This window comes from Misgurnus anguillicaudatus, chromosome 21, assembly GCF_027580225.2.
Source record: "Misgurnus anguillicaudatus chromosome 21, ASM2758022v2, whole genome shotgun sequence".
Lineage (NCBI taxonomy): Eukaryota > Metazoa > Chordata > Actinopteri > Cypriniformes > Cobitidae > Misgurnus > Misgurnus anguillicaudatus.
Window position 1 is genome coordinate 15,824,042 of NC_073357.2, and position 25,959 is coordinate 15,850,000.

The 25,959-nt window shown below is 41.0% G+C and overlaps 1 protein-coding gene across 1 annotated transcript; it reads left to right on the forward strand.

The window, feature by feature from the left end:
* Positions 1-148: 148 nt before the first annotated feature.
* LOC129426425 (uncharacterized) lies at positions 149-9,733 on the forward strand. Its single transcript, XM_073858819.1, has 7 exons — positions 149-154; positions 288-457; positions 6,307-6,440; positions 6,954-7,101; positions 7,799-8,047; positions 8,157-8,424; positions 9,613-9,733. The coding sequence occupies exons 1-7, from the start codon at positions 149-151 to the stop codon at positions 9,709-9,711; spliced, it is 1,074 nt and encodes a 357-aa protein (XP_073714920.1). The 3' UTR covers positions 9,712-9,733.
* Positions 9,734-25,959: the final 16,226 nt, after the last annotated feature.

The following is a 25,959-nucleotide window of genomic DNA, read 5'->3' on the forward strand; positions in this document are numbered from 1 at the left end:
ATAGGGACAAAATTAAAATGTAAAGTTCATTTTTAATTTTATGTTCTTTTTAATTTATTGGTCTTTTTTTCATTTTGGTTTTCATTTTCAACTTGTATGCAAATTCAATGCTAAGCAGTGGGCGGGGCTGAACGACACTGGTTTAGCAATGGCGGTGATCAACGGTGTAGCAGCTGAATTAAATGAGCTAGCAAATATTACCGATAATGACGAGTTTATTTTGCTTCGAGTTGAAGCTATTTTGGATACTCTTGGAAACTTTGCGGCTGTCACAAACTCTGTTGTAGATCCAGTGGTTCTTAGTAAGTTGCAGGACGTTGTGGAGTCCAAAGTACGACATACCTGTAGAGACGATACGGATACATCTTCTGAGTGGTTTTACTGTTCAGGAGATAGCAGACTTATTTGAAGTAAGCAACAAAACCATCAGACGGAGGATGGAACAGCATCATATGAGGTAAGACAAAGTTAGTAGTGATTTGGGCTAAGTTAGCGTGCACGTAGATTTACTGTCACGGTAGGAAAATCCATTGTTTTCCTCCGTGTCATGTTTGTGTGTGTGTGTTGTTCACTTACCCCTGCCATGTGCTCGTTAGAGCAATCCCTTTCACCTGTGTGTTGATTGTCTCGCTCCAGCTGTTCATCATTACATCATCTCCATATATACTCACCTGACTTTCTGTTCCCTGCCAGATTCTATTGTTTGCTCAGTCTCCGTGTTGCTTGGTTGTTCCGTGTACATTGGATTACGTGTTTCAGTTTGGATGTGTATTGTCGTCGTCGTCTTCGTGTGGATGTTCCGTGTCAGCTTGGATTTCACCACTGCTCACCACTCCACCAACGTCGCACTCAAAACATCAACTTCCACCGTAGTCATCGTCACCATTGCCTTCAACAACACCGGACTGGATTACTTCCGCATTGACACTGAATACTCTCTCTTTGTTTACATTTAATAAACATTGTTATATTTTTCACCTGCGTTTGCTTCCGTCTCTTACAAGTCATTACAGAAGAATCTGGCCAACATGGAAGCAGCAGGTGGTCAGCCAATCTCCGCGCTGGAGGAGTTTCTCCAACGATCGCTGGCTCGCATGGATCATCAGGATAAAACCATCGAAGATATGCGGAAGGCCGTCCAGGTAATGGTGGCGAAGGTTTCCGAGCTCTCTCAGCGTTCTCCGGACATCACGCCTCCCACTGCGCCACCCATGCCGCCCGCACCATCTTCACCTCCAGGGGGTAGTTTCACCCCGGAACCGAGACTTCCTATCCCGGAGAAATACGCCGGTGAGCCCAACTATTGCCGTACTTTTCTCTCTCATTGTTCTTTACATTTCGCCCAACAGCCCCGGTCATTCTTCCTCGAGGAGACCAAGGTAGCGTTTACGCTCTCGCTTCTCTCTGGCAAGGCTGCCCTCTGGGGGACGGCGGTATGGGAAAACAAGGACAGCTGTTGTTCCTCGTTCGCCTCGCTTGCAGAGGAGATGAAGAGGGTTTTCGACCGCTCCGTCGCCGGGAGGGAGGCCGCCCGTCTCCTCACGGATCTCCAGCAGGGGGAGCGGTCGGTCTCGGACTACGCCATCGAGTTCCGTACCCTGGCGGCGGAGTGCAGGTGGAACGAGGAAGCGCAGTGGGACCATTTCCTGCATGGGTTGGCGGATCGGATCCATCGAGAGATCATCACGGCGGAATTACCGAAGTCGCTCAACGGGTTGGTGGACTTGGCGATCCGGGTTGACGCACGCCTTTCCACCGTTGCCAAAAGGAAGACTCAAGGTCCGTCCCTACGTCAAGCGGAGTCCACGGATCCGCCCATCGAAGTTTCCGCCGGTGGTCTCTCAGATCCGGAACCCATGCAGGTGGGTCGAGCTCGGTTACCCCGGGAGGAGAGGAAGCGGCGGAGATCCCTGGGTCTCTGCATGTACTGTGGCGTGTCGGGTCACCAATGCCAGAGGTGCCCGGTAAAAGACCAAGCCCGATAGTAAGACAGAGGCTACTATCGGGCAGGATCTCCGCACAGAAGACCTCTACTACATCCACTCTCCTTCCGGTGAGACTACGGTGGTCCACTATGTCACACTCAGGGCACGCACTTCTGGATTCGGGGGCGGAGGGCAACTTCATCGACAGCTCACTAGCACGTAAGGTCAAGTTACCTTTCACTTCACTCACCCACCAGATTGCGCCCTTCGCCCTCAATGGACATCAGTTACCCACTATCAAGTACACCACAGCACCTATCACACTCATTACTTCCGGAAACCACACAGAGACTATTTCATTTTTTATTACTGACACTGCTCTCTCCCCCATAGTTCTTGGACATCCTTGGCTTCATTCCCATAACCCAAGAATTGACTGGAAACTGGGTTCTGTTACCAGCTGGAGCGAGGAGTGTCATAAGTCCTGTCTTGTCTCTGCTTGTGTTTCTGTGTCTGAGTCTGTGTTTCAGGGGAAAGCAGTGGATTTGTCTACCGTGCCCGCGGAGTACCACGACCTGAAGGAGGTGTTCAGTAAGTCGCGGGCTGATTCTCTTCCTCCTCATCGTCCCTATGACTGTGCGATAGACTTATTGCCAGGTACGTTTCCGCCTAAGGGCAAGTTATACTCTCTGTCCGTTCCGGAGATGGAGGCCATGGAGAAATATATTTCTGATTCTCTGGCAACGGGGTTCATTCGCCCTTCCTCATCTCCAGCGGGGGCGGGGTTCTTTTTTGTGGGGAAGAAGGACGGATCCTTGCGACCTTGTATTGACTACCGAGGGTTGAACAACATCACGGTAAAGAATACTTATCCTTTGCCGTTGATGTCTTCAGCTTTCGAGAGGTTGCAGGGAGCGTCCGTTTTCACTAAATTGGACTTACGTAATGCATATCATTTGGTTCGCATCAGGAAGGGGGATGAATGGAAGACTGCGTTTAACACCCCTCGTGGCCATTTTGAGTACTGCGTGATGCCTTTCGGTCTCACGAACTCGCCGGCAGTCTTCCAAGCACTCGTTAATGACGTGTTGCGAGACATGGTAGACCAGTTCATATATGTTTACCTGGATGACATATTGATTTTTTCTTCGTCTCTCCAGGAACATTTGCAACACGTACGACGAGTGCTTCTGCGGTTGTTAGAGAATGGGCTTTTTGTCAAGGCGGAAAAATGCGTTTTTCATGCACAGTCTGTTTCTTTTTTAGGACACATCATTTCGACTGAGGGTGTTCGCATGGATCCTGAGAAAGTTAAGGCTGTGGTAGATTGGCCATCCCCAGAGTCTCGCAAGGCCCTGCAGAGATTTCTGGGGTTCGCCAATTTTTACCGGCGTTTCATTCGCAATTTCAGCCAACTAGCCGCACCTCTGACCGCTTTGACCTCCCCTGGTTTGACGTTCAGGTGGTCAGACGCAGCTGAGGCTGCGTTTGCCAAACTGAAAAGCTGCTTTGTTTCAGCTCCCATTCTCGTTACCCCTGATCGTTCACGTCAATTCATAGTGGAGGTCGACGCGTCAGAGGTGGGGGTAGGAGCAGTGTTATCCCAGCGCGCATCCTCAGACGGAAAGGTTCATCCTTGCGCGTATTATTCCCATCGTTTATCTCCTGCGGAAGTTAACTATGACATTGGCAATCGAGAGTTGTTGGCGGTCAAGCTAGCACTGGAAGAATGGCGTCACTGGCTTGAAGGGTCGGGTGTACCTTTCATTGTATGGACGGACCATAAGAATCTCGAATACATTAGAACTGCCAAAAGACTTAACTCCAGGCAGGCTCGGTGGGCATTGTTTTTCGGTCGTTTCGATTTTACACTTTCTTACCGGCCGGGTTCCAAAAACATCAAACCCGATGCTTTATCCCGTCTTTTTGAGCGTTCCGATCGTACTGCTACTCCCGAGCCCATTTTACCGGAGAAAATCATTATCTCCGCGCTCAGATGGGAGGTCGAATCGAAGGTTTTGACAGCCTTAGAAGGGGTAACGCCCCCGGCTCGCTGCCCACCGAACCGTTTATTTGTGCCGGAAGGGTTACGGTCAGACGTCCTCCAGTGGGGTCATGGTTCCAGTGTTGCTTGTCACCCAGGGGTTAGTAGAACTAGGTTTCTAGTCAAGCAACGATTTTGGTGGCCTGGTATGGCTCGTGACGTCCACGACTTCGTCTTGGCTTGTTCGGTTTGTGCCGTTGGTAAGACTTCCAATCGTCCTCCAGATGGGTTACTTTTACCGCTGTCTGTCCCTTCGAGACCCTGGTCCCACATTTCGCTAGATTTTATTACCGCCCTCCCACCCTCTAAGGGTAATACGGTGATTTTGACCGTAGTGGACCGGTTCTCGAAGGCGACCCATTTCATTCCCTTGCCCAAATTACCATCAGCCAAGGAAACAGCGGTAGCTGTCATTGACCACGTCTTCCGAATACATGGCCTCCCGACAGACGTGGTCTCTGACAGGGGTCCCCAGTTTGTGTCCAAATTTTGGCGAGAGTTCTGCAAATTGCTAGGGGCGACTGTTAGTCTTTCGTCCGGGTTTCATCCCCAGAGCAACGGTCAAACCGAGCGAGCCAATCAGGACGTCGAAAGGGTGTTGCGATGTCTGGTTTCCAAGAATCCTTCGTCCTGGTGTCAGCAACTCTCAATTGTGGAGTACGCACACAATTCTCTGCCGGTGTCATCTACGGGCATGTCTCCATTTAAGTGTAGTTTAGGGTACCAACCACCTAATTTTGTCAGTACTGAATCCGAGGTGTCGGTTCCCTCCGCAAACGCACTAGTCCAGAGGTGCCACCGCACCTGGACCAGAGCTCGCAGAGCTCTGCTCCAGGCAAGGTCACGCACCAAGGCCAAGGCCGATCGCCACCGGTCGAAGCCTCCCCGATACGTCGTCAGTCAAAGAGTGTGGCTTTCAACCCAGAATATTCCGATGCGTTCCGTCTCGAATAAACTTGCTCCCAAATTTATTGGCCCGTTTTCTGTTACCAAAATCATTAATCCGGTAACAGTGCGTCTTAGCCTTCCTCCTGCGTACAGGAGGGTTCACCCCGTCTTTCACGTTTCCAAAATTAAACCGGTGATTTTTTCCCGTCTTAATCCGCCTGCCCCGGTTCCCCCTCCGCCTCGTATCGTTAATGGGGAAACCACATATTCGGTTAACCGTATTCTGGACTCCAGACGGAGGGGACGCGGATTTCAGTACTTGGTGGATTGGGAAGGTTACGGTCCGGAGGAGAGAAGGTGGGTTCCTGCTCGGGACATACTGGATCACCGCCTTATTGATTAATTCAATCAACAGGTAAAGCAGGCTGGGAACGCCGAGGGGCGTTCCTAGGGGAGGGTGTAGTGTCTCGGTAGGAAAATCAATGGTTTTCCTCCATGTCATGTTTGTGTGTGTGTGTTGTTCACTTACCCCTGCCATGTGCTCGTTAGAGCAATCCCTTTCACCTGTGTGTTGATTGTCTCGCTCCAGCTGTTCATCATTACATCATCTCCATATATACTCACCTGACTTTCTGTTCCCTGCCAGATTCTATTGTTTGCTCAGTCTCCGTGTTGCTTGGTTGTTCCGTGTACATTGGATTACGTGTTTCAGTTTGGATGTGTATTGTCATCGTCGTCTTCGTGTGGATGTTCCGTGTCAGCTTGGGATTTCACCACTGCTCACCACTCCACCAACGTCGCACTCAAAACACCAACTTCCACCGTAGTCATCGTCACCATTGCCTTCAACAACACCGGACTGGATTACTTCCGCATTAACTCAGAATACTCTCTCTTTGTTTACATTTAATAAACATTGTTATATTTTTCACCTGCGTTTGCTTCCGTCTCTTACAAGTCATTACATTTACAATGAAACTTATTTACGTACTATATAACCATTGCCATTGTTAGTGTTGACGTATTGTATTATAACCGTTCTTTGTTATGTGCTTGTTCGCTGTGCATGATCTGGCAGTAAGTTGTGATCGTACCTCATTTTGTGATTTCATGCACCGTGAATACAGAAGACATGTATGTATATTGTAGGTTATGTCATAAGAAACGAATGGATATGTGAATATGTGAAAAGGGTTATTATAGAAATGTCTTGGTGTTAATGTACTTTGAAAGAATGATATATGAAGGTAAGCATTCAAATTTATGAATGCTGAAATGAATTTACTAAAACCATGCTTACTACATTTATACATTGTAGTAATCAAAATAAGCTATGGTTTTGCTACAGTAACCATAACCGTAGACATTAGTGTATTAAATGGCAACATTTGTAATGTAAAATGTTTGATCACTTTAAATAGTCTTAACACTGTCTATCATTGTATCTAGGGTATCTGATCTGTATTCTACTATAAGTGATGCAGAACTTGACAGCACCATTGAAGACATACAAAGATTGTATCCAAACTCGGGGTACAGAATAATTCATGGTCATCAGCATTCACGAGGTCTCCATGTTCAAAGTAAGAACCCTTGCATTTTCAACAAGATTTTTACCATTCACAGTTATAAAAATATGTACTATGAGGCTGTTGAGATGTTGTTTATAATTAGATTTGAAGAGTTTATATGCATTAAATGCCACCTCTGCCAAAAATTTGATCATGATTGTAATTGAATGCTCTGAACATGTTAGCCTACTACATGTTCATCAAATAATTTTATGCCAAATCCACTTTAGCCCCTAAGGTCATTCAGAAATACAGTTTTTTTAGGCAGGATCCATTAAGAGTATAATAAAAAGCCTCATTAACAAAAAATCTTGCCAGACACGCACAGTGGGTTTTGCATCTGAGCTCTTTATTTACTTATAGCTTATCTATACAATGTAAAGGTTGATGTTACCATGCCATGCCCTATAACTTACATTGCCATTGTAAGGATGATTCTAAATAAAAAATTGTTAAATATACAGTTTACCTTTCTAACCAGTATTTTATTTGATATTATACTCCATTCTGTTTTTCCCTCACAAGCTTTGAGAGTACGAGAATCGGTAAGGAGAGTAGATCCACATGGAACACTGATGCGAGCAATGTCGATGCGAACCATAAGGCGACATCAGTACACTGTTCCTTGTCCCAATGCTATGTGGCATATTGACGGCAATCATAAACTCATCAGGTACATACAACAGAAAAGGTTCATATTGTTGGAGAAAAACCTGCACAAAGATATATATTTAATTCAAATAATATCCACAGGGTAAATTCCAAAAAAAGGAGTAACAATTAAACACAACATAACATGTACAAGACCAGACAACAGTGGGTTAAACAGAGTAAGTTTAAATTGAGTAGAGATGATGACATTGATTGCAGACATGAAACAGCTAGGGAGCGTGGAGGATGATAGGCAATACTGAGGCTGAATCCCAAACCGCCTACTTCCAAATATATAGTATGTAAAAAGCGCTACTTTGCGTACTATATAGTATGGAAGTAGGCGGTTTGGGATTCAGCCTGAGAGAGACAAATGGTGAAACAGACAGGCAGACAAACTTTGTCCTTGTCATTATAACAAGCATATCATGTCCATGTGCAGACACTTATTTTTTTTTTCAATTAAGCACCTTAACTTAAGCAGATTTAGATTTTTTTAAGTTTATACTGCATTTTAATTAAACAGATTGTACTTTGATTAGTATTTATTACTAGACGTGTTAATATTATTACATTCACATGTGTGAAATATCTGGAAATATTCATCAAATGTTATTTTGCATTTTTATGGGTTCTATATGCTTTTGATGTGACGCATGTCCACATAATTCTAATCTGATGTTTGAACTTATTTACAAATATTTTTGTTTATTCTGTAGATGGAGATTGGTGATTCACGGCGGTATTGATGGTTTCAGCCGCCTAGTAGTTTATCTGTCTGCATCCTCAAATAACCGAGCATGCACTGTTCTCAGGAACTTCATGGCTGCTGTGAATGAGTATGGTTTACCATCAAGGGTCCGGTCTGATAAAGGTGGGGAGAATATTGCAGTTGCTGAGTACATGGTGGCACACAGAGGAGAAAACAGGAATTCTCACATTACAGGGAGAAGCGTACACAATCAGAGGTAAATATTATATAGCCTACATTATATAGGATAAATGCTATTATTACATCAGGCTTTATATAATCAACATAATTATGTTTTGTTTCTAATATTATTTCTCTCCCCTAAGAATTGAGAGGCTTTGGAGAGATGTGTATGAAAATGTTTTAAGCATGTTTTATCACATCTTCTACAACATGGAGACAGAGGGAATACTCAATCCAGATTCAGAGACTGACATTTTTGCTCTTCACTGGAGTTTTGCGCCTCATTTGCAGAGGCATCTCGCTTTCTTTAAAGATGCCTGGAATAACCACCGCATCAGAACTGCTGGGAGCCAGTCACCCGTCCAGCTTTGGTTGAGATACAGTGCCAACAATACTGATGACCCAATTCAAGTAAGATATCAGATTATATACCCTTAAAGGTGCAGTAAAGAATTTATGAGAAGCATTGTCGATATTTCAATTATTGATACTTCATTGATCTGCCAACCAGTAAAGGTAAAGACTGTTTGCAGCACAAGTATGAATGAATCAGATGTGAATTACAACAACATTGGACACTATTCAAGAAGAGTATGGTACATTTTTGCAAATTATTATTGCTGTGGTTAGTTCAGAATGGACAACTGGACAATTCACAGACATGAAAGCTTGCTTTCCATCAAGTCAAGATTCAGAATGTTCTAACAAAATGCTTGCATCTGAGCTGTTTAACACACTGCTATACATTTAGTGTAAAACACTACAATGAGAAGCATGTATAGATCTTTGAGCATGCTGATATTTTTAGTGCATGCAAAAAAAAGAACACTACATGATGACAGTTGCATTTGTATAAAACAGCACTGCTAATGATGTGAATATATCGTCTATAAATCAACTACTGACTAATCAGAGTTACGTTTTATAGAGAACCAATGCCATAAGTTGTTAATTTGATCATCATGCCTAATTTATTTTTCCACAGTCATAACCAGGGGTGTGACGAGACACTCCACGAGAACAAGATTTTTACACTTCAAAAAAATCCTCAATGATAAAATGAACGGGAAACAGAAATCACATAACTCTGAAATGCTTTAACTAATCTAGGACTGTCCATAACAATTATTTTGGTAATTGATAATATGTATTATAACAGATGCCTGCAGAGGGCACTAGCAGACCCACAGATGTTATCATTACTTTGGATTTTAACTCTAATCTAAAGTTATTTAAATCTTTAATATTTGTCCAATTACAGTAGAAATGCTACAGCCACTGTTATTCTTGAGCAAAAACATGCAGAGATTTAATCGTGTAAGTTAGACTCATGTAATTTAAGACTTTATACGAGTTCCCAAATGAACATTATTGGAAATCCAAACAAAAAACCACACGATGTACAAAACAGACTACTGCATGCTCTGTTCTCAACTTTATGCTGATATCAAGAGACAGATTTCATCTCCATGATAAATCTTGACATAATTAATCTTGTGACACATTTTAATCATATTGATCTCGTTGCACAAGATCTTGTCACACCCCTAGTCATAACTGTTATAACTACATCCACATTGACTGATTTTCATTAAACAGGTGGATGAAAATTATGGGATTGACTGGGATGGTCCCCCAAGTCATGACAGCGATGGAGTGTCAGTTCCAGAAGGAATTAAGTACCCTGCCAAATCCTAATGTGCCCTTTTCAGATGCGATTGACACATACTAGATCACAGTTAATAATCTTCATCAAGTACTGGACTACGTTTATGATGTAATTTATTTTTCAGCATTTGATATGTTGATATAAAGTCTCCAGGCAAGGTTTTTGAAGTTTATTCAAGTACCCAGGCAAAGCACTGTTTGCGTTTTATTAAACTTGAATAAGACACATTTGTCTAACATTGCTTACTGTTTTTTTTAACAAAACAGTTAATGCAGTGAACTGTTGTAAATAAGACATAACCTCATATTTTCTATGTAATAAATGACTTTGACAAACTACGTTGCAAAACTGTTTTTCGTAATTGCGAACAAAATAGTGCAGAAACATGCACTAATGCTGTTGTTGAGTAATTGGCACATTCCAAAATGAGCTAACATGCGGTTTAAACTGTGACCTGTATGTAGTTTAACTTGAACTTTAGAATTGATTTGAAGTCACATGTTTGTTCACTGAACAGTAATTACACCAAACCAAACCCACTGTCTGTGGATGATACAGCAGCTTTCAGGTCCTTCTGGAAACTCTCATAAGTGCTGTATTTCACTGGGAGCTTGATTGTTTCTCTGCAAGTGGATGCAGTTGGCATTGCAACATCAGAGGACACCTCTACATGGGTCAAAGACGAAAAGGGAGTTTAAAGCATAAAAAAATAAAAGTGTAAAAGAGCTTTAAATTAAGTCTTTTTCACATACATTAGAATATGTCCTGTTTAACTTTATGTTTTTCTGAGCAAAAAATAATAACTACCATACATTTTTACTGGAATTTTACAGAAGACACCAACTAAAATGTCATTCAGTGTAACAATATTTTTATGCAGGGCTTGACATTAACTTTTTGAGCAACTTGTCCTTCGGACAAGTAAATTTGCGTTGCACTTGTCCATGCACAAAAGTCATTTGTCCGGGTAAAGATTTATAATATAATGTATTTTTTGTGTTTTGCTAATCAGTGGCGGAGCAAGGGATTTTTCATAGGGGTGGCCAGGTAGGGGCCAGCAGTTACTCTGATGGCACATAAAATCTCTATCATCCTACCTTAAAATACTTTTAAGTATTATTAAAGCAATAAGCCCCAAGAAGCAGTGGGTTACCAGTGCATTTTATAACGGCTAAGGGGCGTTGTTAGGCACGACGCGAAGCGGCGTGCCTAAAACCCCCTTAGCCGTTATAAAATGCACTGGTAACCCACTGCTTCGCGGGGCTTATTGCGTTTATAAAACGGTTGCTTCAAATTATGTATAGCAGGATTTCATATAATAAAACACAGCAAATAAGTTGTTATTATATTAGTACAGATATTAGTCTTCCGCCAAACAAAGTAGTTCCTCAGACTCAAGTGTGTCTGCAACAGAGCGGTTCCCAAGCAAAACAGACGGAGCAAAGACACAATGAAAATATGATTCATTAAGACTGTGGTGTTTATTTTCATAAATTAACATTCATCTAATTTATACATTAACATTTATACCGTGCAACTGTTGACGTGTGGATATGCTTGGAAGCATGTGCTTGTGTTAAGCATGCTTAACACTTTCCCTGCCAGCGTTTTTTAAAAGAGTTGCCACCCAGCTTTAGTTAAACATTAATGCCTTCCAGAAAAATGTTCTTCTTTAGATATATAAACATACAATATATCAAATGAAAGAACAGACCCTCTGCTTTCAAACAACAAAATAAAAACGTTTCACCCTACCTTCAATTGTTCTTTTATCCTCTCAAATTTTGAGCAAAATGTTAGGATAATTCCATTTCTGTGAATGACTTTTGTTAGAAATCCGATTCAGATCGCTGATCAAAAAATACACTTGAGTTTTAAAGTGTTGAGTGAAAGCATCAGTGTTTGTGTAAGATCGCCACCCAGTGGATAATATACGGTACAACTACTCCTCACGGAAGCATTAATGATTAATCAACAAGAAAACTCAACAATATTTATTGACACTTATCTGGATATCGCCATTAATTGTTCAATTGTTGAGGATTATAATTACTACAATATAATATAATTAGCCCACCCAATAAATCAAAATTGACAACAAAATCCGACATTTTGACATTTATTTTCTACAGTACACAACAACAGTGGCGCAGTGATACAAGCTATGTAATACGGTTTGAGCCGTGGGTTTACCGGTGAGTTTTATCACAGCTGAGAACGCGTTTCAACCAATCAGAATGAAGAACCAGAACTGGCCGTTTTATAAATGTGTGTTAATCAGAATGTATAACATACAACTTCTACAATACTTTAATTTTAATTAAAATGAATTGAGATTAACATACAATTTATAGTCATAATTCAACGTCATGTTTTTTTAAACTATTTAATCAAATAAAACTTTTGAAATTTACTTTGAAACCAGGATTTATATCTCCGATTGCTGAAAATACCATAGAGACCAGAAAATCATGTGAATTTAGGCCACTGAAATGTATTTTACTAAGATTCATTTGGCTGCTTCTTGCTACTCTTTCTGAAGAATGATGCTATATCTGCTGCCTTTATCTTCATTTTTCCCACATTTCAATGATTGTAGAAAAGTTAGGGATAGGGTCACCTTTAATAAATGGACTAATCCGGTCACCCCTGTTATTAGGTGCGAAAAGGACTGTTCCAAAACTTTCCGCTAGAGAGTCTGCGCAGTGTCGGAGAAATGAGCAGGTGAATGATAACGGGAAAGGAGATCTGCTGAATAGTGTAAATAGTTATAGTTTAAATAAGCAGGATTGATTCAGATCAAAGGAGGTTTTGTGGACTGTGCGTGTGTGTGCATTATACCTACCACACATTTACGCACATTTAATAAAGTCAACGATTTGAATACTTTGAGTGAGACATACTTGTTCTAACCGGACAAACTGTAGCCTTCAACCAAACCCGGACTAGCAATTAAAGCAAAATAATAGATGATTTTTCAATGATTGTCTGACATTAAAACACTAATGCAAAACATTAAAACATTACCATGTTTTAAAAAACTAGAATAAATGTATCTAGATTATGTTATATATATAAAATCAATCTTATACCTAGCATTTACGCTGTAATGTTCGTGTGGGATTTTTAATGTACAGTGACGAACTCTGTCAGATTCAAATCAGCTGTCGGGCAGCACACACAATCATAGGCGCGCTGAAAGAGAGATTCTCATTATAAAACAGATTCTTAAACAAGATTTTAAGCCCATTATGTGTTTTTACCGAACGTTAGAAGAGACAAAAAAAAGGAATTAAATCGGCTTTTTTGACACACAGTGAAGTCATTTATATTCACGCCGGAGCCTGAAGAAACATCACTCTCCACTCCACACGACTCCCGCCCCTCTGTGTTTGGCGATCAGGTTTAATGCGCGCACAGCTTGTTTAGTAACAATAACAGTAACATGTAAACGTGTGTGTCGGCGTGCCGCGCTCTGTTCAATATTCCGCTCTGTGTTTGCGCTGCGCGTCGTTAACAGCACATAACGTGAAGTAACATTGATTGAAATTTAACTTGTCCAGTCGGACAACTAATTTTCTCTTACACTTGTCCTGCAAAAAATCCACTTGTCCCGGACAAGCGAGCCCTGCTTATCATAGTAACGCCACCGATTCACCGAATGAAGTAAAAGTACAGTTTTTTCACTAGAAATGTACTTGAGTAAATGTATCCTTAAAAATCAATTTAAAAGTACTAGTTACCCAAAACTGTAAATGGAATTCGTTACACACCTCTGGTTAAATCACAGACGCTCAAAATAACAGACGAGAAGATTGTCTTTACCAACCACAGTCGCTCTGACTGACACCTGCATTCATTTATTGACCTAATTCGTCACTGATTAGGTCACATGGCATCTTGCAGTGTGACCGTGACCGAGTCAAACAATGAGTAAATTGCCAAAGATTAATTTTCATTATAAAGAAGATGGCAGATACACTATACCAAAATTGCCAACATGTAAACTTAATAATGCACAGCTAGGGCTAAACCATTATCCACGAGTGAACATGCTAAAGTTTTCCTAATATCAGCGTCATTCCAATCATTAGTATACAGGATGATTAAAAAACAATGTTTACTGGCACAATTATATCAATAAATCATACTTACTCAAAAGAGGGTTCAGCTGAACCGTGTCCCAGCAAGAAAATCTCGATTGACAGGTGTGCATCGTTTAACCGTTCAGTAAAGGCGCGTCCGAGGATCCGACATGGGTCCGTTCAGGATCCGCTGTTTGACAGTAGAATTTACCGCGCTGCCGGAGGCGGAGCTGATCCTCTGCGCGGCTCCAAAACGAATGTGACAGTCACACGGGTTTGGCGACTTGAACGCGGATCCGCATAGGAGTCCCCTGCTGTGTGGGGTTGATCATGGTGTTTACCATTATGAAATAGCATACTGAGAATGTCAGCTTCATGGGTTCCGATATGAAATGAGCACTGCAGAGACGAGAATTCCGGATGATTTCATCACTCCAGTCTGTCCGTTTAAGGGCTTGCAACTGCCTACGTCTTTTTTCGAATGGTGTTTTCGACGAAGGTATTCTATAAAAAGGAAGGCCAGCTTTCTTGGCATTTCTATTTTGACACCCAACAGCACAACAAGACGCGTTTTTTTTACGCATTATCCTGATATGACTGTAGCGAGACGTTCCTTATTGGTTATCCTGTGGTCACATAAGAATGTTAAAGAAAGGACATTTGGAACATTAACAGAACATTCCCACATGGTACTATTTTGGTCAGAAAAAAACTTTCCTGATATGACTGTAGAAAGACGTTCAATATTGGTTATCCTGTGGTCACGTAAGAACGTTACAGAGAGGACACCTGAGACATTAACAAAACATTCCCAAATGGTACTATTTTGGTCATATCATAACATTCCTGATATGACTGTAGCGGGACGTTCCCTATTGGTTATTCTGTGGTCACATAAGAACGTTACAGAGAGGAAACCTGAGACATTAACAGAACATTCCCACATGATGCAATTTTGGTCATATCATAACGTTCCTGATATGACTGTAGCGGGACGTTTCTTATTGGTTATCCTGTGGTCACATAAGAACGTTACAGAGAAGACACCTGAGACATTAACAGAACATTCCCACATGGTACTATTTTGGTCATATCATAACGTTTCTGATATGACTGTAGTGGGACGTTCCTTATTGGTTATCCTGTGGTCACATAAGAATGTTACAGAGAGGACACCTGAGACATTAACAGAACATTCCCACATGGTACTATTTTGGTCATATCATAACGTTCCTGAAATGACTGTAGCGAGACGTTCCTTATTGGTTATCCTGTGGTCACATAAGAATGTTAAAGAGTGGACACCTGAGACATTAATAGAACATTCCCACATAGTACTATTTTGGTCATATCATAACGTTCCTGATATGACTGTAGCAGAACGTTCCTTATTGGTTATCCTGTGGTCACATAAGAATGTTAAAAAGAGGACACTTGAGACATTAACAGAACATTCCCACATAGTACTATTTTGGTCATATCATAACGTTCCTGATATGACTGTAGCGGGACGTTCCTTATTGGTTATCCTGTGGTCACATAAGAACGTTACAGAAAGGACATTTGGAACATTTACAGAACATTCCCACATAGTACTATTTTAGTCAGATAAAAACGTTCCTGATATGACTGTAGGAAGACGTTCCATATTGGTTATCCTTTGGTCACATAAGAACATTACAGAGAGGACATTTGAACATTTACAGAACATTCCCACATGGTACTATTTTGGTCAGATAAAAACATTCCTGATATGACTGTAGGATGATATTCCATATTGGTTATTCTGTGGTCACATAAGAGCGTTACAGAAAGGACATTTGGAACATTTACAGAACCGTCCTACATGGTCCTCTGTTGGTCATATAATAATGTTCCTGATATGACTTTAGGGGGACGTCCCATTTTGGTTATTCTGTGAACATCTATTCGAACATCAGAAAAAGAAAAATAGTACTTAAATAAGACTTTACATTAAATTGTAACAAGCACAAAAATACTAGTAAATAATACTAATATATATTATATTGTACTCTCAGAATATGATGATATAGATTGCAATGCATCTTGGAAACAGTAGTCAGTAAACAGCAACAGCGTTCAATACGCTTTATGAAAATGACTACCTTTCCCATAATGCCACAGCTTACAAGAGGACCCGGAAGTTGCATGAAATTCAAACTGCCACACTTGACGACGCGTGATCTTAGTTTTGTCTTTATATAATACTGTAAGGTAAGTTAAGATGAAGAGTTTGGTTCCAAAACGCAATAAACGCCATTTTTGAAAAAAAATGAGTTACTGCCAGAATCAGTATTATATCAGGTCAGTATTAAAAAGTAAATTCCTAATTTTACGCAAAATTCAATATACGCTGTGTTATTCTGTCATCTTTTCTCCCTTTTTCCCAAAATGCAATAAACGCCACTACCCCTTTTCTACAGAATGCCATAAATCTGCTCCACAGATTACAGCGCACCATTCCACGCAATGTAAACAAACAATAGCGGCGCGTTGAGTACACGGAATCCTAGATTTCCTCATCTACTTTGTACTTCGTGATCAACAAACAAACAAAAACAAATTATTACTTTAATAGCATTGATAAACCTGTGATGTTTTTCTGTGACAGGAAAGAAACGTAAGCTATCAACATCTAATAATTTACGCAAGAGGCACTCGGGAGACAGGTGCTTGTTTGCCCGGGCCGAAAGCATCAACTTTCTGTCATGATAACACATTGACCCCAGCAGATCTTATGAAAAACGTTCCATAATTTTACTCAAAGTCAACGAAAATCGAGCAGGACCAAAACATTTAACAGCTGATCGCTGTGAAAAACGTGACAACGTAAAGTATAATCGCAGCAATGACAGTGTTCTTAATATCACAAAGTAAGTGTTTTGATTAATGACATTAATGTTTATATTTTTAATTAGTGTGTACAACTAGTCAACTAAATAAATATATCAAAGATGAATGCACATTTATAGCTATTGATTCAATAGATTTATAGCATTTTGAATAAAAACTTGTCATGGATTTATTGCATTTTGTGGAAAAATAATCCGTTTTTATAATAAATCTTTGAAAATCAAGTTATGGACTTGAATTTTTTATGTTTTTATAACCTGAAGATGTGAAAGTTTGTAACAGAAAATAGTGGTTTTCATCTTGTCACTTTCTTGGTATAGAAAACACGTTTTTACCAAAATTTGTCAAAATGGATTTTTGCGTTTTGGAACCAAACTCTTCAGATACTTTTTTTTTTAAAACTACATATATTTCACTCGTTGTTCTACAGCGAGTTACATGAATGTTTTTTAAACAATGCTATTCTTTTCTGTGATGTTTTTTATTTCTATGTTAGGCTATAAGTGCTCATATTATATTCTTATTTGCCATTTAAAGTATAACAATAAACATGCAGGCTTACAGTGAGCTAAACAATTTTCATAAAGAGGATGTTAAGGAAATCTATAAGATGTTCGATCATAAAATAAATGAATGCTCAGCCCACAAAGAAGCCAACCGAAGATCAAATGTTTTGAGTACAAAACAAAAAAATCTGCACTTTTTGGAAATGCTTTTGTAAAGGAATTTAATACCTAAGAATCAGAGTATTTGAGCGGAGTGGAGTAGAAAAGAATTTGCGCTCCGCGCTCAAAGCATTTCATAATACCTCCGCTCAAGCTCCGCTCTGGGTGTACAATATTCCGCTCCTCGCTCCCTCCCCACGCCCTCCTTATTAACGCCTCGCTCCGCGTTCGCTCCATTGTAAATTTTAATTCTCTTTTGAAACAACACCAACCTCGTTGGCTCGTTAAAATATCAGAGTCCATTGCAGTTCTGTAGCAGAATGCGCCATTTATTGTTCAACTTTAATAAAGCATATGGCATAAGCGTGTCACAGACCGCGCTGTAGCAAGGTAAATGCCGCAAATTATTTACAAATTTAAATGGCTTTTTCTTTTTTTCTGTGTTGGTGGTTTAGGTTGTTAAAGCTGTATTAATACCGACCTTTAGATTTTCTTTCCAAGTGTAAGCAGAAAACTTGTGTTTTCTTGACACGTGCCTTTTAATATTACACAAGGAATCTTTTGATGTTGTAATCACCTCCCCGCAATCACGTTCTTCTCTGTCATCATTACCTTTTAAAATACATTTGTATTTTCCCTTGCACTGTAGTATTTCAGAAACTCTTTATTTCTGTCTTTCTTTAACTGTGCTTATTAATAACTTATGAATTCATCCATCATATAATGCAAAGGCAGAAATCGCGAAGGGGTCAGTAAAATATAATTAAAAACTTAAATAATAAATAACATGATATTATATTAATGTTTGTGTAGTTAAACAATACAAAACAAATGCAATTGCAGTGTTTAGAAACATTTTCAGTGCCCCTCCCTTGTCTCACAGTGTTTTTGGTTCTTGCTCGTGACTGAGTGATAGTGGAGCTTTTTCAGAGCGAGAAAAAATCACGATGCTCCGACATTCAAAAAATCCCCTCCCCGCTCCTGGCAAAATCACGCCACTCCACTCCTCGCTCCGCTCCCACTCCGCACCGCTCACATACTCTGCTAAGAATCATAAATTAGCATTTGTCTTACTCTTTTATTTTACTTTTTTACAATAGAGACAGAGCGCAGCGCGTCATAACCTGAAAACCACGCCCACCGGGGGGGAAAGCAATCCAACGGTCTCCATTGACTTTGTATTGCAAGAGGCCGCCTCCTTGTCATTTCTGGCTTATAACAAAAAACTGAATAATGCCTAAAAGCTGCTTTGTGACAATATGTACAGCCAACAAGTCAAAGAACCCAGAAACAAGTTTCCACAAGCTGTCGAGCCGTAAAACCCAGTCTTTAAGGAGAATAAAGTGGATCGCCGACTACGTTTCCCCCTATTGGACGCAGTTTTACTAATAGGAGTACTATGAAAAGTTGCCTGTATCCATCTCCGTGTCTAAACGCTCGTCTTTTGAAGTCGACAGCTTATAAAAACGTATTTATTTATTTTTTTGGCGTGTTAGATGTACACCTTGTCACACAGCAGCTTTTAGGTATTATTCTGTTTTTAAGTTTAATCTGTAAATAAGTTTTTATAAGCTGTCGACACAAAAAAACGAGCGTTTAAAGACACAAAAATGGATACAGGCAACTTTTCATAGTACTTCTATTAGTAGAACTGCGTCCACTAGGGGGAAACGTAGTCGGCGATCCACTTTATTCTCCTTAAAGACTGGGTTTTACGGCTCGACAGCTTATAAAAACTTATTTCTGGGTTCTTTGGCTTGTTAGCTGTACATATTGTCACACAGCAGCTTTTAGGCATTATTCAGTTTTTTGTTATAAGCCAGAAATGAAAAGGAGGCGGCTTCTCGCAATACAAAGTCAATGGAGACGGTTGAATTGCTTTCCCCCCCGGTGGGCGTGGTTTTCAAATTTGCATAACTGCACTCTGTCTCTATAAAAATTTAATCATGTTTGTGTTTTGTTCAAGTACACCTGGCTGCAGCCTGCAGATTTGGGCGAGGATGCACCTGGTACGGGACTGCACGTGCAGGCCCTCCCACACTGCTTCTCATTGGTTACGTGCAGGCCCTCCCACACTGCTTCTCATTGGTTAGTGGCGTGAAGTCATGACGTCGATTTAGCAAGTTTTCATTTCCGATGTTTATCGCTGCATGGTGAGTACAACCAGTTTTTTGTTCTATTTACAATTTTTTATTTTGAAGTGGCGTTTATTGTGATGTTAAAATGAAGTGGCGTACAAATAAGATCGTGTCACATGATATCATACAAATAACTACCGCGCGCACGCACGCGTGCGGTTTCCCTTACGAAAATTAACCATGGTTTTAATATAGCTTGAGTGACCGGATGGAATTCAAGCGTAGTTCAGGCAGACCACTGATCGCTAACTACTCCAGCTGACGCTCAGCTGCTTAATCACTCTCACCTGCTTTAATCAACAGTATTTAAGCAGTCAATCAGACGCTCTGTAGCTACTCTGTCGCACAGACAATTTCACTCTGTCGCACAGACAATTTTACCGAGTCTGTCGCACAGACATTTTTACCGAGTCTGTCGCACAGACATTTGCATAGCAGATTGTAGACTGAGCCAGTACTCATGCGATCGATAGAATTTTATTCCTTACCCTTTTCGGCGTTACCATGGCTTGCTCGGAATCGGAAGATGTTGCAATACTCTCTGTGGAAGTGCCGGAAGACATCCATTCCGTACAGGTATTAAGATAATTTGTGCGTATATCTCCTGTAAAGCCCAAAGAACTTATGTTTCCGTGATCTTTGAACGCGCTTTTCAGTGCGTGAGCTTTGAGTTTGTGCACGTATGCGCACTGGAAAAAGTTCACTTTAGTATCTTTGTCGCTCAAATAGTCTAAAATCGCTATGTCACTGTAAACAATAACTTTCTTATCAACAGTATAGCAGGATGTTCTATTAACAGCATTTCATGCAATATTTAGCAGTTTTACCATATTTACATTTACGTATTTACAGCAGTAGGCCAGTAACGTTAGACCAATGTGACTACAAGCAAGGAGTATGTCCGTCATTCGTTCCAATTCATTTCGATATTAATCGTTCAGGTCACCTTGCAGTGTCAGTGTATATATGTTGTTTTAATTGATTGCCTCAAAATTCGACAGTTATAGTTTACAGCATTTCGTGTCTTACACTTGATTTAACGTCCCGAAGGCAGTCGCTCTACGCATCTTCAACAAGCATGTAAAGCATAAGAAACCAGTGTTGCCAACTATTTTCAATGGAAAGTAGCTAAGCTTGCTTGGAAAGTCGCTAAATGTCGCTAGATTACGTCATTGCGTCATTTGCATAACAGTGATGTCATCACGTCACATTTGCATTCTTACTACACTGGCTTACTACATTATTTCACGTTTCTCTTTCTCTCTGAACTGTCAAAAATTTTATTTTAAGACACATGAATGCTTGAAAATGTTTTCTCGTTTGTTTATCTGCTTATGTTCTCATAAAACGAAATGTGTGTATGTTCATGTTTATATGGCCAAACAGTCCAGTTCAAAACATACACTGATAAATGATGGGAAACGTTGTTTTGTAGGTAAATAGCCCATTAACGCGTCAGCTTCGTACAGTTTGTCTGTTCTAAATGTGCTGCTGCTCAGCTCCCTCAAGTACATTTATTTTATGTACAGTGATTCATTTTATTCAAAGACCATTTTATATTTATATCTCGCCATTAATGTAAGCCATCGCGGGATCCGCCTGCTCCGGCTTCCCGCATGCACGATTATGCCGTCTGGACGCGGATAGATAACCACTTCTCCTGCTCTGATTGCAACTGGGAGAGACTCTGCTCTGCTGCGCAAGGACTAGACCGCCTGTGAATGCTTTGGGTCGGGGGTGGAGCCCACAGAAGCAGCGGTAGCTGCTTATTGAGAAGAGTGAATGTCACGTAAAAAGTCTCCAACAATGCCAAGATGTAAGAAACATTTTGCACGCGTTATCTTGTGTTGGGGGTCCGTTAATTAATGATTAACTAATGTCAGCCTCAGCTGTCCTTCATTTTATTTCTCTCCTCTGAACCTGCCTGTTCCAAATATGATGAATATCCCTTTTGAGGTATGCTACCCAACATGCCAGGAGCCGCGTACTCCGAGACAAGCAGTCTCTAGAAGTTATGCACTCAACTACGTTGTTGTGTTTGGGGGATACATGCAAAGGATGCATCTTAAAGGTGCAGTATGACAACCGAGCCCCTTGATTCCTCAGCCTTTGGCCAAATTCAGATATTTGTTATAAATATAAATATATTATATAATTTGGAATTCTTAAGTGGTCCTGACTGAAATATAGCTTGTGTGACCGGATGGAATTCAAGCGTAGTTCAGGCAGACCACTGATCGCTAACTACTCCAGCTGACGCTCAGCTGCTTAATCACTCTCACCTGCTTTAATCAACAGTATTTAAGCAGTCAATCAGACGCTCTGTAGCTACTCTGTCGCACAGACAATTTCACCCACCACCTCCCCTTCACCTCCAATATCTCAGTTTTCACAACCATTGCACCCCTTTTTAATTATTTTATTTGTAGCATACTAAAATGTTGGTTATGTGAGGCTGGGGGATACATGCAAAGGATGCATCTTAAAGGTGCAGTATGACAACCGAGCCCCTTGATTCCTCAGCCTTTGGCCAAATTCAGATATTTGTTATAAATATAAATATATTATATAATTTGGTATTCTTAAGTGGTCCTGACTGAACTACAGTTAAAACCAAAAAAACATGGTTACTGTAGTAAAACCATGGTAACCACAAAATAACCATGGTTTTGATAACCATGGTTTTCAAAAACCATAGTTAAACAATGGTTAGTGTAGTTAAACCATGGTGTTGCTCATAGTAATCAATTGACCAAAAAACTATGGTTACTACACTTTTACCACAATAAAACCATGGTTAATTTTCGTAAGGGTTGGTGTGATTATGGTTAAAACAAGGCAAAACTGAACCAAAAGAAGAAATATAGCATTTAAGAGTTACTAACAACATACAAAGTTATATATTCTATGACTTTTTTCTAAGCATACATTTTTAAATGTAAACTATTTTGATATGTTATTGATAAGTATACTTTTTTATTGAACAGGAAACCATTTCAGTATTCACTGAGCTTTCTGACAACAGGGACCTTTGAGTTTACAGATGTTAGTGAAATAGCCTATGCAATAGAAACCCCCATATTATTAAAAGTAAACTAACTCTGTACTAATTTTTAACATAGCCTGTCATGCCTTGCATTAGTGTCTGCTGCTTTTGGAGAATTCATCCTTTGAGGTTTGTTTGTTTTCTTCTTTTTTAATACATACTGTTAATTGAAGTTTCAATTACCAAATGCTTAAATTTAGCATTTCAAAATAAATGTTTTTAACTATAATTATAAATTCATTACATGTATCAATCTAAACAAGTGGATTTCAATTATGGTCCTAAGGGATGTCTTTAAGAACAAACTGTCTTTATGAGACTTTATATTTTAAACTTTTGAAGGTCAGAGATGCTGAAAGTGCAACTCCAGTAAAAGAGGAGAGTAGAGAGCAGGTACTGGTTCCCATTTCAAATCTTGAACCTAAATAACAGGGGTTTGAAAATGACGCTACTCTTGTTCTTACTCTCCAGTTTAGAGGTGATGAAATCCCCCTGCATGTTGATTATTTGACCAAGGTAAGTGCAGTATAAACTCCTGTCAATCTATCGGTTACCCTTTTTAATAAGTTACATTTTGGACTGACTATTTGCTACTTTAAACAGATGCCGATTGACATCCTCTGGCGGATCCTGATGGAAGTCGTTACAGAGACGGCGTTGTGGCTTTCTGGAGACTTTCACTGATGTGCAAGGTCTTCATGGACGTTGTCAGCAAACCCAAATTCACTGTATGGCTGGACAGTAAGTTTTTTTAAATCTAAATTGTGAGTACTGTAAAAGATAATTGAGAAAGTCGGTCTGTCCGTCCATCTAATTCTGTTTCTTCATTTGTGCTATCTATCTGTCTGTTCTTCCTATCTATTTGTCTGTCTGTCTGTCTTTCTATCCGTCTCTGTCTGTCTATCTCTACCTATCTGTCATGTCTGTTCATCCGTCTGTCTGTGTCTGATAGACTGTATTGCCTTCAAAACTTTCAGCTTGAAAACTTTGATCTGCAAACTGAAAATCTTCTATTTCAAACTTTTAGGATAGGCTTTCTCAAGTCAAATTTAAGTTTGTGTTGACAAACTTTTTTTTAACTGGTTTATGTTGTTCATAAACAAAGTAAGTCTCTTAGGTACTTTACAGACAAAGCCAATAACACTCAAGCATATGTTGTCTAACATTTTCCTATAATATGTGTAACATATACATAGTAAGGAGTAATTTTTTATGTTAATGCCTATTTCCAATTGCCAATTTCTTCAAAATGATTCAATATTGTTTGTTCTGTATTTTATCTAAATTAGGTGTTGTGAGTTGGAGTGCATTTTCCAGACAATATAGGCAAGAGCTCCAGGTGCCCTACTCGTTGACTTTGAAATATACAAGGACTGCCCACCTGGGTATCTAATGGCAGAAGGGGACTCCTGAATGGGTTTTATTCCGACAAGGAGGTTCAGGGCTATTGCTCGGTTGATTGTTTTTTCAATGATGGAGGGGAACTTCTGGCTGTGTAGATTGTGTGTACGGTTAATGTACCGTACATGATTATCTGTGGGTGTATTATGTCTTTTTAACAATTATTTTTGTTTTGAAATAAAAGTTATCACTGGTATGGGTTTGGTTTTTTTGAGTTGGCATGCATACTATGGGATACAGAGATTGACAATGTACTGTATGTAGTTTAACTACAAACTACTTTCTAGGCATAAATGTTTAATAATATGTCACCGGGTGACTATACTTGGGCGGAACCAAAAGTGGCGGAGAAAGGTTCCGCCTGGAGATGGTTTCCGCCCGGGCCCGATTCTTAATCAGTTTTGCTTCCTGGTTTCCCTGCCAACGCTGATTACAAGGGAATGAGCAGCAGGTGTGGCAAATTAAATGGAGCAACCTGTGATTGGATGTGAGGGTGAAGGCAAGCCACATAAAAAGGGCCAAGGAAGCACAAAGAGGAGAGTGGTTTTCGGGTGGGAGTCCCTTTTCTGCCTTGGGCAAACACGAACACACGCTCCGTCCCTGGAGGAGCCGAAGGGCGCCGTTGATCCGCTAAAACACTTATGGTGTAAGGAAAGAGTGCGGCTGCCAGAAGAGGCGAGAAGGACGGGGCGGTGAAAATAATTAAAGGGACACTACACCGGTGTTTTGTGGTATACGTTGTGTACGTTGTGTTGCTGCTTTGCAGACGGACCACGCTGGTCGGATCGCTCTCCTGGGGAAGAGAGTAAGAGACAGTCAGCGGACGAAGGGAGAGTGTGGAGTTTACGTGAGAAGGAGTGGACGTAGAGCCCTCGAGAGCACCGTGAACAAAGGTTATTGGCACCAAGCGTGAGTAACCGATGTGATACTTCTCTGCAAATGTCTTGTATGAAGAATTATCCTGGTGTGTGTTCTTGTGTTTCGTGAGGTCCCTGGCCCCACTGGGGAGGAGAGCGTGGGTGAGCCGCGGTTGACCAGAAGCACGGACGAAGCACCGCCCGCCAGTAAGCCAGTGGCCCTGTGGGAAAGAGGAAGTGCAGGTGAGCCAGGGAAGTGATAACCGACACGCCGGGCCTGTGAATACCATACATCTCTCCCTCCTTTGTTGTGATCCAGTTGTTGCCCAACCAATCTCTCGAGGTCGTCGTGGTCAGGTGGCAAGGACGATCTAAAATTCACGTGACGTGGTATAAGAGTGCTGTGGGTGAGTTTCACTGATTGATGGTGTTTACGCTCGACTTGCTGTGCGTATGCTGTGCTTGTAGCGTTCGAACTGCCCAGCCTCCGACGAGACACGAGATGGTGACATCTGTCGCGGCCTGAGTCCTATAGGGAGAGAGAGAAAATCAAGCCTTGTGCCCGGGGTGTGACAACGAGAGCTTCGTCTATGCACCACTTACCTGAACCAGCGAAGCTCTGTGTGGGAACAAGGATCCCCCAGCACTGTGAGTAACGCAACCTGTGGAATAATCTGTTCTGTGCTTATAGCAGCTACCTACCTGAACCAGTGGAGCTCTGTGTGGGAACAAGGATCCCCCAGCACTGTGAGTAACGCAACCTGTGGAATAATCTGTTCTGTGCTTGTAGCAACTACCTACCTGAACCAGTGAAGCTCCGTGTGGGAACGAGGATCCCCCGGCACTGTGAGCAACGCAACCGGTGGAATAATCTGTTTTGTGCTTATAGCAGCTACCTATCTGAATCAGTGAAGCTTGTGTGGGAACGAGGATCCCCCCGGCACTGTGAGTAACGCAACCTGTGAGATAACCTGTTCTGTGCTTATAGCAACTACCTACCTGAACCAGTGAAGCTTGTGTGGGAACGAGGATCCCCCAGTATTGCGAGCATCAGCGAAGGATTTACCCTGGTCGGACTGTGTTCGATTCTGCCTCCAGGAGAGGCGGGGCGCACCACGGACTGCTGGGCCAGAGCCCCGGTCCCCAGTCTTTTCCCCAAGTGGCCCTGGAGGCACGGGAGAGCCACATTAGTTTTAAATTGCCCTTTCCCC

Coding starts and splice junctions, on each gene's coding strand:
- LOC129426425 (XM_073858819.1), top strand. Junction 7,102..7,798: donor GGCAATCATAAACTCATCAG/GTACATACAACA, acceptor TTTATTCTGTAG/ATGGAGATTGGTGATTCACG. Junction 8,048..8,156: donor AGAAGCGTACACAATCAGAG/GTAAATATTATA, acceptor CTCTCCCCTAAG/AATTGAGAGGCTTTGGAGAG.